General features: G+C 43.1%; 1 protein-coding gene across 2 annotated transcripts in view; it reads right to left on the bottom strand.

The window, feature by feature from the left end:
* Positions 1–14,685, bottom strand: part of SP5 (Sp5 transcription factor) — a 72,277-nt gene that overhangs the window by 24,803 nt on the left and 32,789 nt on the right. The window contains exon 1 of one of the 2 annotated variants that reach the window (XM_018064451.1): positions 10,520–10,840. The exons of the other annotated variant lie outside the window; for it this stretch is intronic. Within the exon in view, the coding sequence (XP_017919940.1) occupies positions 10,520–10,717 (198 nt within the window). The 5' untranslated portion in view covers positions 10,718–10,840. Of the gene's footprint in view, positions 1–10,519; positions 10,841–14,685 lie in introns of those variants that run through there. 2 annotated transcript variants of the gene reach the window in all.

The following is a 14,685-nucleotide window of genomic DNA, read 5'->3' as shown; positions in this document are numbered from 1 at the left end:
ATTTAGAAATAAACCTTTGATTTTATCCAAAGATACAGTTTAAAATATAATTCTTACCTGATAAAAGTTCCCTTATGAGTTTATCAATACTTACAAGTTACAATGTTTTCTCTTGGAATGTTTTATCTTTTTAAAATTAGCCTATGTAGACTGATTTTCCTATAACTTAGGTCTTTATATATCTCAATAAATTTCATTCTAATTGTAAAGAGAAAAATCAACTTTTAAGTTTTTTTTAAATTCACTTGCCCTTTCCTCCCCAACAGTCCCCATATTCCAAGCCAGACTTTAAAAATTATTAGTAGTAATATCTAGGGATTTCTGGAACATAAAATTCAGGACCAAAACTGTAGACTATAAAAAGAGAAGCTCCATTATTTTGCAATAAGTTTTCCTCTTTTTAAATGTGTCTTCCTCACACTTATTTGCACTTGCAATAGTATACTTTTGCCTTAGGCACTGTTTTCTGGAGAACCTTGATCAAGCCAGACATTATATATGTTATTAATTTGATTAGTCCTCTGAGAGGCTCACAGAGAGAGCCAAAGGATCTCAGAAAAGCAAGACATCTTTTTGGGAAAACAGTTGTAGAAGACCAAACTCTAGGATGAATGAAATATTCTACTCTTGATTCTCTACAGCAGTGGAGCTCTGAAGCCAAAACAATGCAATAATGAACCAAGAAAGATCTTAGCAAAAGAAATCTAAGGTGACCTCTCCTGACAGGTACCTATATGCCACATATTCCCCCATCCTGTGGGTGCCCATGTGTCTGGGTCTTCCTATTGTATTTAGAGCTTTCCTTTCCCATATTAAAAAGCAGAGACAATACTTTGTCAACAAAAGTCCGTCTAGTCAAGGCTATGGTTTTTCCAGTGGTCATGTATGGATGTGAGAGTTGGACTATGAAGAAAGCTGAGTGCTGAAGAATTGATGCTTTTGAACTGTGGTGCTGGAGAAGACTCTTGAGAGTCCCTTGGACTGGCAAGGAGATCCAGCCAGTCCATCCTAAAGGAGATCAGTCCTGGGTGTTCATTGGAAGGACTGATGTTGAAGCTGAAATTCCAATACTTTGGCCACCTGATGTGAAGAGCTGACTCATTGGAAAAGACCCTGATGCTGGGAAAGATTGAGGGCAGGAAGAGAAGGGGACGACAGAGGGTGAGATGACTGGATGACATCATCGACTCAATGGACATGGGTTTGGGTGGACTCCGGGAGTTGGTGACGGACAGGGAGGCCTGGCGTGCCGTGGTTCATGGGGTCGCAAAGAGTTGGACACGACTGAACTGAACTTTTCCTTCTAGCTCTAAGGTCTCTATGGATTGCTACTTCCATCCTTTACCTGGACGAAACATCAGTGCATATAATTCACTTTCCATTTTCACCTGGAAAAGAAAGACCTAGGATGTGCAGATCCCAGCCCTTGATGGAAACCCAGTCTCTGCTAGGTCTGGCTTTATCATTACCTAGGAAATGTTCACTTAATTTCCTTTCATAAAACTGAACAAATCTTTGGGAGGCAGTAAGAGGTAATACTCAAGAGTTGGGGCTCTTCGGAAATAAACTCATACACCTATGGTCAATTAATCTACAACAAATGAGGCAAGACTACATTATGCAGAAAAGACAGTCTCTTCAGCAAGCGGTGTTGGGAAAGCGCGACACACCTGCATGTAAATCAATGAAATGAACATTCCCTCATGCCAAATATGCAAGGAAACTCAAAACAGGTTCAAAGATCTACGTTTAAGACGTGACACCAAAAAACTCCTAAAAGAGAACGCAGGCAAAACATTCTCGGACATAAACCACAGCCATATTTTCTAGGATCAGTCTCACAAGGCAAACAAAAACGAAAACAAAAATAAACAAATGGGAACTAATGAAACCTAAAAGCTTTTGCACAGCAAGGGAAATCATCAGTTCAGTTCAGTTCAGTTGCTCAGTCGTGTCCGACTCTTTGCGACCCCATGAATCGCAGTATGCCAGGCCTTCCTGTCCATCACCAACTCACTCAGACTTGCGTCCATTGAGTCAGTGATGCCATCCAGCCATCTCATCCTCTGTCGTCCCCTTCTCCTCCTGCCCCCGGTCCCTCCCAGCATCAAAGTCTTTTCCAGTGAGTCAACTCTTCACATGAGGTGGCCAAAGTACTGGAGTTTCAGCTTTAGCATCACTCCTTCCAAAGAAATCCCAGGGCTGATCTCCTTCAGAATGGACTGGTTGGATCCCCTTGCAGTCCAAGGGACTCTCAAGAGTCTTCTCCAACACTACAGTTCAAAAGCATCAGTTCTTCGGCGCTCAGCCTTCTTCACAGTCCAACTCTCACATGCATACATGACTACTGGAAAAACCATAGCCTTGACTAGACGGACCTTAGTCGGCAAAGTAATGTCTCTGCTTTTGAATATACCATCTAGGTTGGTCATAACTTTTCTTCCAAGGAGTAAGCGTCTTTTAATTTCATGGCTGCAGTCACCATCTGCAGTGATTTTGGAGCCCCCTAAAATAAAGTCTGACACTGTTTCTACTGTTTCCCCATCTATTTGCCATGAAGTGATGGGACCAGATGCCATGATATTTGTTTTCTGAATGTTGAGTTTTAAGCCCACTTTTTCACTCTCCTCTTTCACTTTCATCAAGAGGCTCTTTAGTTCTTCTTCACTTTCTGCCATAAGGGTGGTGTCATCTGCATATCTGAGGTTATTGATATTTCTCCCGGCAATCTTGACTCCAGCTTGTGTTTCTTCCAGCCCAGCGTTTCTCATGATGTACTCTGCATATAAGTTAAATAAGCAGGGTGACAACATACAGCCTTGATGTACTACTTTTCCTATTTGGAACCAGTCTTGCTGTTCCATGTCCAGTTCTAACTGTTGCTTCCTGACCTGCATACAGATTTCTCAAGAGGCAGGTCAGGTGGTCTGGTATTCCCATCTCTTGAAGAATTTTCCACAGTTTATTGTGATCCACACAGTCAAAGGCTTTGGCATAGTCAGTGAAGCAGAACAGGAGAAAATGTTTGCAAACAATGTAACTGACAAGGGATTAATCTCCAAATATACAAACAGTGCATGCACCTCAATACCAAAAATCAAATAACCCAATCAAGAAATGGATGGAACATCTAAACAGACATTTCTCCAAAGAAGACACACAGATGGCCAAATACCACATGAAAAGATGCTCAACATCACTAATTATCAGAGAAATACAAATCAAAACTACAATGAGGATCACCTCACATGGGTCAAAATGGCTGTCATCAAAAAGTCTACAAACAATACATGCGGAGAGGGTGTGGAGAATAGGGAACCCTCCTACACTGCTGGTAGGAATGCAAATTGGCACAGCAACTATGGAGAACATTAAGGAGGTTCCTTAAAAAACTAAAAATAGAACTATCATATGACCCAGCAATTCCACTCCTAGGCGTATACCCAGAGAAAACCATAATTCCAAAAGATACATGCAGAGAAGGAAATGACAACCCGTCCAGTATCCTTGCCTGGGAAATTCTGTGGACAGAGGAGCCTGGCAGGCTGCAGGCCACCAGGCTGCAAGGAATCGGACATGACTGAACAGGCACTACTACTCCTATTCTGTCTCTGACAGCCTTCTAGACGTGATCCCAGCACAACAGGCAGATGTCACCCCTACTGATTGCTAAGCCTACCTGAAGCTCCAACTTCAGTCTGGAGTGGCCACCCAGGAGTACACTGGGAGGCCCTTCAAGTTGCTAAACGGACTCTCCTGTGCACGTCCTAGGGTCTTTGTTCATCTACAGAACGGTACAGAATCTGTGCGCAGGGGGCATTCCCTCAAACACTGGGGCGCCACTAAGATGCCGTGGGTAAAAAGGATGAAGGACGCCTGATACAAAATGGAGTCAGGAAGCCACAAGGGGGGGTCCTCATGCATCCCCACTGGTCTCAATATTCACTATCAGCAGGAAGAAAGACAATTTCACACACCTTAGCAACAGCAAACTGCCCACACTTGGTGCCCACAAGAAACCGCCACAACTCTGAATTCCCATTTTCCTCCAGTGAGCTTTGGTTCAAAACAACCCTCCCCAGCTTCCTCCCAGAACCTAATAAAAGCCAGCTTCCAAAAAAACATACATGCACCCCAATATTCACTGCGGTACTATAGTCAGGACATGGAAGCAACTTAAATGTCCACCAACAGGGGAATGGATAAAGAAGATGTGCTACATACATACAATGGAATATTAGTCATAAAAGAGCATAAAACCATGCCATTGGTAGCAACACGGATGGACCTAGAGATCGTCATTCCGAGTGAAGTCAGTCAGACATGGAAAGACAAATATCATATAATACCACTTATAAGTGATATCCAAAAAAAAGAAAAAAAAGAGGGTACAGATGAGCTTATTTATAAAACAGAAGTACAGTCACACAGGTAGCAAACAAACTTACGGTTACCAAAAGATAACGGAGGGGAGGGATACATTGGGAGATTGGGACTGATCTATATATACTACTATATATACATAGATAACTAATAAGAATCTGCTATATAGCATATGGAATTCTCAATACTCTAACACCCCTTATGAGAAAAGAATCTAAACAAGAGTGGATACATGTATGTATATAACTGATTCACTTTGTTATATACTTGAAAGCAACACAACATTGTAAATAAACTATACTTCAATAAAAAATTGTTTTAAATGGGCAGAAGAGCTAAATAGACATTTCTCCAAAGAAGACATGCAGATGACCAATGGACACATGAAAAGATGCTTAAAATCACTAATTATTAGAGAAATACAAGTCAAAACCACAATGAGGTTCTACTTCATATTGGTCAGAATGGCTCTCATGAAAAAATCTACCAATAATAAATGCTGCAGAGAGTGTGAAGAAAAAGGAACCCTCCTACACTGTGGTGGGGATGTAAACTGGTGCAGGCACTATGGAAAACAGTACAGAGGGTCCTTAAGAAAACTAAAAATAGAGTTACCATATGATCCAGCAGTCCCACTCCTGGGTATATATCAAGAAGAAACTCTAATTTAAAAAGATACATGAACTACAATGTTCATAGAAGCACTGTTTACAAAAGCCAAGACATGGAAGCAATTGAAATGTTTATCAACAGATGAATAAAGAAGATGTGCTACATATATACAATGGAATATATTACCACTCAGTCATAAAAAATGAAATAATGTCGTTTGCAGCAACATGGACGGACATAGAGATAATCATACTAAGTGAAGTCAGGCAGACAAAGATACATCAGATGGTATCACTTACGTGCAGACTCTAAAAACATGATAAAAGTGAACTTATTTACAAAACAGAAAGAGACTCACAGACACAGAAAACAAACATGGCTACCAAAGGGGAAAGCAGAGGGAAGGATAAATTAGGAGTTTGGGATTAGCAGATACAAACTTCTATACATAAACAATAAAGCCCTACTCTAGCATAGGGAACTATATTCAGTATTTTATAATAAACCATAATGAAACAGAATATGAAAAAGTATACTGTATGTATGTGTATGTGTGTATATATATATCTGAGTCACTTTGCTGACACCAGAAACTAACACAACATTGTAAGTTAACTATACGTCAAATAAAAAAAAAAGTTGGGCTCTTGAGTAAAGACACTGGGTTCATATTCCATTCTGCCACTTCCCATGGAAGCCTGGGTGAGTTAAAACTTCTGTAGGCCTCAGTTCCTCCATCTGTAAAGCAGGGGTCACAACGGTGCCAACTTCATTGGCTCACTATAAGCATTAAGTAGGATGATCTGGGTAAGGGGTTTAGTACAGTGGCCGGCACATAGGAGGGACATGGTAGAAACAACTTGATGTTTCATCCAAAGTAAAAACTGAGATGATGTCTTAAGGGGCTGATTAAGATTGCTTAGGGAAACAAAAAGCAGGCTTTGCTGTGATTGAGACAAGCAGGCTAGCTCTAAGGACTTTTAATTAATTAATCAATCACATAAGCCCTAAAGTAATGATACTTGCTTAGAAAGATCACTGACTCCAGGGAAAAAGCAGAGTAATTGAGAACACAGGTAAACTTAAAGCAGAGACTGATAATTTGTCAGAAAAAGGTACAGCCATCACATAAGTATGTATTTTTCAAATGTACTTAATGTCTCTTAGCTGTAAGAGCCTGAACTCCCAGTTGCAAGTTCCAGAAATCATGCTCAAGGTAGCTTAGGCACAAACGGGGAAGACCTGTCTCATAGAATCCAAGAGTTGAACACATAAGCTGTGTGGAATCAGGACACAGTGGCTACAGCTGTGGTCATGAGAGTGTGGCGCTCAAAGTAGGGACTTTCCCTTGCTCATCTCTCCTTCTCCTTTCACATGGGTCTCATTCTTCTCTCGCTCAATGTAGACAGATTTTCTACACATGATGCAAAACATAGCTCCCAGCAATTCTTAGGTTTTATCAGATACAGCCCTAGCTTTCAAGGAAAAATTGTCTGTCAACAACCAAAACCCCAGTCAACAACTCGGTTAGTTCAGCTAGTTTTTTGGGCTACAAAGAACAGATAAATTTAAACTATTTAAGAAAAAAAATCTCTAGTACTTAATGTACTCCATGTCACAGAAATTGGTCCTCGGTAAATATTTTAGTTTAGTTTAGTCGCTGAGTCATGTCCGACTCTTTGCGACCCCATGAATCGCAGCACACCAGGCCTCCCTGTCCATCACCAGCTCCAGGAGTTCACTCAGATTCACGTCCATCAAGCCAGTGATGCCATCTTATTAAATGAATAGAATAAGAAGAAATGCAACAAGTGAAGTGAAAGTGAAAGTTGCCCAGTCATGTCCAACTCTTTGTGACCCCATGGAATATACACGTGGTCCGTGGAGTTCTCCAGGCCAAAATACTGGAGTGGGTACTTTTTCCCATCTCCAGGGGATTTTCCCATCCCAGAGGTTGAACCTAGATCTCCCACATTGTTGATGGATTCTTTACTAGCTGAGCCACAAGGGAACCCCAAGAATACTGGAGTGGGTATAGTCTATCCCTTCTCCAGGGGACCTTCCTGACCCAAGAATTGAACCAGGATCCCCTGCATTGCAGGTGGATTTTTTACCAACTGAGCTATCAGGGAAGCAACAACAGAGTAAAGGAAAAGAACATATTAAACTAGAGCTTTGCAATATGGTAGCCACTTACCATATGTGGCAACTGAGTGCTTAAAACATGATTAGTTAGATTTGAGAAATGACCCTCAGATTATAAAGACTTAGTACTGGACTTCTTTGGTGGTAAAGTGGGTAAGAATCCATCTGCTAATGCAGGAGACACAGTTTTGATCCTTGGTCTGAGAAGAGTTCACATCCCATGAAGCAACTGAGCTCATGAGCCACAGCTAGACTCCACGCTCTAGAGCCTGAGGGCTGCAACTACTGAAGCCCTCGTGCCTAGAGCCTACGCTCTGCGGCAAGGGACGCCACCAGTGAGAAGCCTATGTACTGCAGGCAGAGAAAGCCTGCGGGCAGCCATGATGGTCCAGCACAGTGAAAAATAAATAATAAGAAAACCTTAAAAGAGTAACAAAAAAAGGTAAAACATCCCATATTTTTTTGCAATAAAAAATTGAAAGATATATATATTCTTCATCCTACATGTGTAGTTATTTCATCCTTTTGTGCTATTTGTGTTTATAAATTATCTTTTATTCGAACAGGCAAAGGGAGAGTTATAGGTAGACAGCTACATGCTCAGGCCCTGAAATTGTGAGGAGGAGAGACAGCTAATTAAGCACCATCCTTGAGGATGGATGGGTTTCCTTGTGCTTTGGGCTTCCCTTGTGGTTCAGCTGGTAAAGAATCCGCCTGCAATGTGGGAGGCCTGGGCTTGATTCCTGGGTTGGGAAGATCTTCTGGAGAAGGGAAAAGCTATGCACTCCAGTATTCTGGCCTGGAGAATTCCATGGACTATACAGTCCATGGGGTTGCAAAGAATCGGACACAACTCAGCGTCTTTCACTTCCATCCTAGAGGAGCTTAACGGGGAAAGCGGGCAGGCGAGGGTAATATTTCACTGCCAAGTCTCAAGTGTGTTTAAAATGATTTCAGTGATCATCTTTCACTTACATTCATATTTAAAGGTGACTACCTATAAATTTTATATATTACCTTTACAGCATAATACAGCACAAGGAATTCAGACTCTGAAGTCAGATTGCCTATGTTCAAATCCCAGCAAATGGTGTTTTCTTGAGCAAGTACCTTAATCCCTGTATGATTCACTCTCCTCAAGTGTAAAATGACAAAAATACTGAAAGGGACAGGGTGAGTAAATAGTTAATCCCACTAGGGGATTGTAAATAAAGAAGTATGGGAGACTCCTGTAAGTTAATGATCACTCAAGAAAGTAGGTTTGCTTAGCAACAAAACCACGTAACAGAAGCATGAAACATGTCCCAAAACAATAAAACAACGGTGGAATGAGACTCACATTCTTCTGCACAGTGAGCTCAGCAAGTGAATGAGTCCTAGGACACATTCTTCTGCATGCAGAGAAAACAAAAATAAAAGGAAAAGGTGACATAATAAAATGATGATTATGAGATATGCCATATGTTAGCATAGGTGGTGCTAGAGGTAAAGAACCTGCCTGCCAATGCAGGAGATGTAAGTGACATGGGTTCAACCCCTGGGTTGGGAAGATCCTCTGGAGGAGGGTACGACACCCCACTCCAGTATTCTTGCCTGGAGAATCTCATGGACAGAGGAACCTGGTAGGCTACGGTCGCTAGGGTCACACAGAGCCAGACACGACTGAGGTGACTTAGCACAGCACAGCACACCACTTTTTGCTCATTTCCACTGCACCATGACAATCCCAATTTGACCACATGAGGACAAAAAAACTCCCCTGCCAGATGTGGAGGAGGAACTGATGCTGGAAGCCTGATTTCTACTCAAGAATGAGGAAGAAGGCGGTCGTCTTTCCCTCTCCACTTTTCCTTTGACTATAAAACTGTAGACTACTTAGCTCTGGCTGTGGTGCCCTCTCCAACTTGTCACCCTCAGAAGCATCCTATTCTAATAAGTCACTTCTTATCTGTTACTTTGTCTCTTGCTGAATTCTTTCTGTGTTGAGATATAAAGAACTGGAGTTCCTTGAAGCCTCCAAGATGCCACCCAGCAGTTTCAATATTACCTGCTTTACAGAGTACTTTGAGGATTAGTATAAGTAGCTCACAGTAAATAACAGCAGCACCTATCTGCTCCTATAATTCTAACCACTCCAACTATTCCTCCTCTTATTGTTATTACTACCTACAGCCTAGCAAAGACAGCCCTGAAGCTGACCTCTGACTTAAGAGTTCTAAGTGCACAACTGAGCCTGGACAGGGCAATGAAGGGGGAGAAAACCGTTGCAGATTGAGCCCAAATGGTGGGTGTGTGTGCGTGGGTGGGTGGGTGTGTGTGCGTGGGTGGGTGGGTGGGTGGGTGGGTGTGTGTGTGCGGGTGGGTGGGTGTGTGTGTGCGGGTGGGTGGGTGGGTGTGTGTAGCTTCAAAAAAAAATTAACATGGAGGATTTGGGTTAACATTTGTATTTAGTTTTAGGAGACTGAAACAAATCAAAGGACACTTTAAGTGTCTTTCTCTATTTTTAAAAAGCAACTTTCAGGACTCTTGGGGGTAAAAACAGATTCGTCCATTTCACTTTTGCCCTCTGGGAAGTCAAACTATTTATAATTTACTCCAGGTGTTAATTTAAAACGCTACCGGGGCACAGTGTAGTTTGAACAGGAGCTCGATTTTGGAAGTTTTAAGTCAATTTGATTATCTCACAGAAGGCGGAAGACTGGATTTTAGAAGTGAAGTCGCTCAGTCGTGTCTGACTCTTTGCATCCCCATAGACTGGGGCCTACCAGGCATTTTCTAGGCAATAGTACTGGAGTGGATTGCCATTTCCTTCTCCAGGGGATCTTCCCAACCCAGGGCTCGAACCCGGGTCTCCCGCATTGTAGACGGACGCTTTACCGTCTGAGCCACCAGGGAAGTCCAGTGATCAGTTGTCCAAACCTATCATTTTGCAGAAGATGAAAATAAGGTCTGGGGAGGTTAAATGATTTGCTCAAATTCCAAAGAAATTTCTTCATGGCTAAGCAAGTAGTCTAGCGAGTAATGAAGTATTAACCACAAGCCAGCTGAGTCCCTGCTCCTCCTACTTATTGGCCATTAAACTGTCCTTCCCCCATCTCCGCCTCGCCCCACAAAAGTTAGAGGAAAAAACAGAGGGGCGGGTGTGAGGACCGAGGGAAGGAGCCAGAAGCCCTGGGATGGAACGCGGATACTTTCATTGTTTTTTGGGGGGTGAGCGGGGGAGGGAGTTGGCATGTGCGAATCGGCAGGTCAGAGAATGGTGGTGTAGATGCGCCTGTCAAAACCGCTTAGTTATCACACCCACAGGGACACAAATATCCCTTCCTCAGCGCCGAACTACAGCCAGAGGAAGAAGCACCTCCGGTCGCGCGGCCCCTACCTTCTCGCGCGCTGCCTGGGCTGTGGTGGGACGCCAGAGCCCGAACCTGGAGCTGTCAGAGAAGTTGGCGGGTTCAGGCGCCGGGCCTGAGGGAGTCCGAGGTAAGAACCGGGTCAGGTTGCTCGCAGGGATGGGGAGACGGCGACCGTGCTCGGTGTGGCGCCTCTTACCCGCCTGTGGCCCTCTCACGCGGAGCATCGGAAGGGTTGACAGAGAAAGCTAGCCCAGCTCCTGCTCCGCTCGGTGTTGGGAGCTTGGAGCAGTAGACGTCGCGTCGCCATGGAGACGAGACGGCGCTCTAGCGCGTGCGCGGTTGGAGCAGAGTAAGCTGAGAAGGGGCAAGGGGAAGGGGCGGGGCGAACCTTGGGCAGGGCTGACGGGGCGGGGCAGGGCTGAGGGGGCGGGGCAGGGCTGAGGGAGTGTGAAGGGGGCGGAGCATGATCCCTGAGTCTAGGAACTTGGGCAGCCCACGTGCCAGGGGGCCCCGGGGTCGGACTCCTACCGCTCAGAGAATTGAGTGCATACACTGTCCGACGCTTCCCTCATAGCTCAGTCGGTAAAGTATTTGTCTGCAATGCAGGAGACCCGGGTCAAATTAATGGGTCTGGAAGAGTCCCGGGAAAAGGAAATGGCAACCCACTCCAGTATTCTTGCCTGGAGAATCCCATTGACAGAGGAGCCTGGAAGGCTACAGAGTCGGACACGATTTAGCGACTAAACCACCAGTCGGACACATTCGTTTGAAAGTCCGCACGTGCACCAGTTACCGTGAGAAGGGTAGATTGGAGGGGGACTGGCATTTCCTTGTCCACAACTGATCATGATTTTGGCGAGGAGAGGGGAAAAGGCTAGGTGGCCTTTGTGTTTTAAACCTGTGGAGTAAAAGATGAGTTGGGAGAGAGGGTTGTCCCTGGATGTGGATGAACAAATGTCCCCTGCAGGATTCGTCCCCCAACCTAAGATCGCCCCGGGAAGATTAGGGGGTTTCCTCAAATGGCGGGGGGCGGTCTCTGGAACGCGTTTCCCAAGATCTGCTGCTGCTGCTAAGTCGCAGCATAACCCCATAGACGGCAACCCACCAGGCTCCCCCGTCCCTGGGATTCTCCAGGCAAGAACACTGGAGTGGGTTGCCATTTCCTTCTCCAATGTTCCCAAGATCAGATTCAAGTAATTAAAACCAGGGACCCTCCCCTCCCTCTAGGGGGCCAAGTCCTGGGATGTGAAATTGACATTGCCACTGGAAAGGTTTTACTGCTTAAATACTGCTTTGGTCACAGAAGCAGGTGGTAATCGCTATTAGAAAATTCTTATTGTCCCTCGAGCTTGGCTTCTAGGAAGGAATTGATTGTTTTTCTCCATTTGGGATGCAGGGAATCACCAGGATCTATTTGTTGCCAAGTCACGTGTTTTGAAGGAAGCCTGTTGGAATCAAATCTGGATTCTAATTTCACTAAGTAGCTACATGATATGAGGTCTAATCGCTATTTAACCTCTTAGGTGCTCTCAAGGAATATGTGCCTTGGTAGATGTTTGTCAGCTTCAAACAACAAAGTATATAAAGTTCTGACATGTAGACAGGCTTAAAATGGTAAATTTTATAATTATATTTATATAAAATGGAGCCAGGTGGACCATTTCAGGAACTGAGTGTATATAGAGATTCTGTTATTTTTAAATTCTCTTAATCATTTGTTCATATTCATTCTAAACCTCCTTGGAGCCCAGGATGGTAGGAAAGAAGTAAAGGAAAAAGTGGAAATGGAAATTGGAAGTTTTTTAAAGAGCTCAATTAAGTCATTGACAGATATACTCCTAGTTTAAAAGGAGATAGCAAACCACTATCTCCTCTATTTTAGGAACACCCTTATGTCTTAAGTTTGGTTGAAGACTTTTTGTTCAGTAAAGGCAAAGGAAAATTCATTATACTTCTTGATCAATACCTTTTAAAACATTAGTTTAGATGAATTTTTCTTACTACAGATACATGGGTAATGTCTAACTGGCTATTCCCATCGTCCTGCTCCAAGGAAATGGAAGAAACCCCCAAATCTAACTGATTAAACTTACTCTTCCTACCCCTCTTCCCTGCAACAGAAGAGTCCATTTGTTGAAAACAGTGTTTTCAGTATATATTGTCCCTGAAAGAAGGGGCAAAAATGGTTTAATGATCTTGGAAATAAAAATATTTTCTCCACACGAAGGAGTAAACAGACAGGGTCTGTTTTGAGCCTCAGGGTCTTCAAGTACAAAGTGAGGATGATCAAAGTACTTGCTCGGGACAGGACCCGAGAGAAAATAGGCCCCTGACACAGAGCATGGCACCTGAGAATTGATCAGTAACACTTAGCTATCATTGTTACTCCTCCTACACTATGTATATGAATACAAGTCCCTGCATCCAGAATAGCTGTAAAAATTAAAGATTAGGTAAAGTGAGAGTCCCATGGACTGCAAGGAGATCCAACCAGTCCATTCTAAAGATCAGTCCTGGGTGTTCTTTGGAGGGAATGCTGCTAAAGCTGAAACTCCAGTACTTTGGCCACCTCATGCGAAGAGTTGACTCACTGGAAAAGACTCTGATGCTGGGAGGAATTGGGGGCAGGAGGAGAAGGGGACGACAGAGGATGAGATGGCTGGATGGCATCCCTGACTCGATGGACGTGAGTCTGAGTGAACTCCGGGAGTTGGTAATGGACAGGGAGGCCTGGCGTGCTGCGATTCATGGGGTTGCAAAGAGTTGGACACGACTTGGACACGACTGAGCGACTGAACTGAACTGAACTGGGGCCCTAGAACTTTGAATACTTTGGAGCTTCAAAGCAGCCATTATGTAAGTATCCACTTATGACCAAGCATGGACATAAGTGGTATGAAAGTGAAAGTCGTTCAGTCATGTCCAACTCTTTGTGACTCCACAGACTGTAGCCCACCAGGCACAGTGGGTTGCCATTTCCTCCTCCAGGAAATAAAAGGAGGGTAAGCTTTATGGCAACCCACTCCAGTGTTCTTGCCTGGAGAATCCCAGGGACGGGGGAGCCTGGTGGGCTGCCGTCTATGGGGTTGCACAGAGTCGAACACGACTGAAGTGACTTAGCAGCAGCAGCAAGCTATAAAAGGGGCTTCCCTGATGGCTCAAGTGATAAGAAAAAAAAAAAAAATCTGCCTGCAATGCAGGAGACAGAGGAGATGCGGTTGGATCCTTCGGTCCCTGGAGGAGGAAATGGCAACCCACTGCAGTAGTCTTGCTTGGAGAATTCCATGGACAGAGAAGCCCATCCCATGGGGCTGCAAAGAGTTGAACATGACTCAGTGCGTGTGTACCCTAGAGCTACAAAAAGACAGAAAGAAATGAATTAACTCACCTATCTCTCTAACTTTTGTACAGAATTTATTTTTGGCGTTAAAAGTGGAGCACAGTTTAGCTCTGATGGTGCATTCAGGTCACTGAATAAATTATAAAATTATGTATCTAGTGACGATTTATTCTAACAAAGTGAAGAGGAAAAGCCAAATACACTTATAGAAACATTGAATCTCCCAACAACTATCTTTTATTCAACTCCACAGTTTTTAATGATTAATTTTTGTATCACATGTCTAATTGTTAGCAGCGCATGATGAAAAATGTTTAACATTTAGTGTTTTTCTGATTATAAAAGTAATACATGCTCATGACAATTTGCAACACAAAGAGAAACACAAAGAAAACCCAACTTAGTCAATAATTTTACTTTTCCTTCTAGCTTTTTGTGTGCATGTAGATATTTACTTCATAAAACTTGTATTAGATAGTGTATACATTTTAGCATCCCTCTTTGCTTAACACTCTCTCTAATGTCTATTTCCCCAATCTTAATAAGTCTTCAAAAACATTTTTAGTGGTCATATATTATATAATATGTATAAGCCACAATTTATTTGTAATTTACTCCTTCTTTCAAGAATAATTATTGAGTGTTTACTTTATATTAGACACTATGCTAGGCATAAGATTTAAGTGATGAACAGTGACTATAAAAATAAGGTTTTGATGAACATCTTTGTAAATAGGTCTTCAATGGCATCTTTCATTCTTAGACTGAATTCCTAGGATTATGAAAACATAACTTCAAAAACCAATTTTCCAGCTTCAAAGGCAAACTTAAGGAATAAAATTCTGAACTGTA

The sequence above is a fragment of the Capra hircus genome, chromosome 2 (assembly GCF_001704415.2).
Source record: "Capra hircus breed San Clemente chromosome 2, ASM170441v1, whole genome shotgun sequence".
Taxonomy (NCBI): Eukaryota; Metazoa; Chordata; class Mammalia; order Artiodactyla; family Bovidae; genus Capra; species Capra hircus.
Note: the sequence above shows the minus strand (reverse complement) of the source record. Positions and strands in the feature narration are given on the sequence as shown.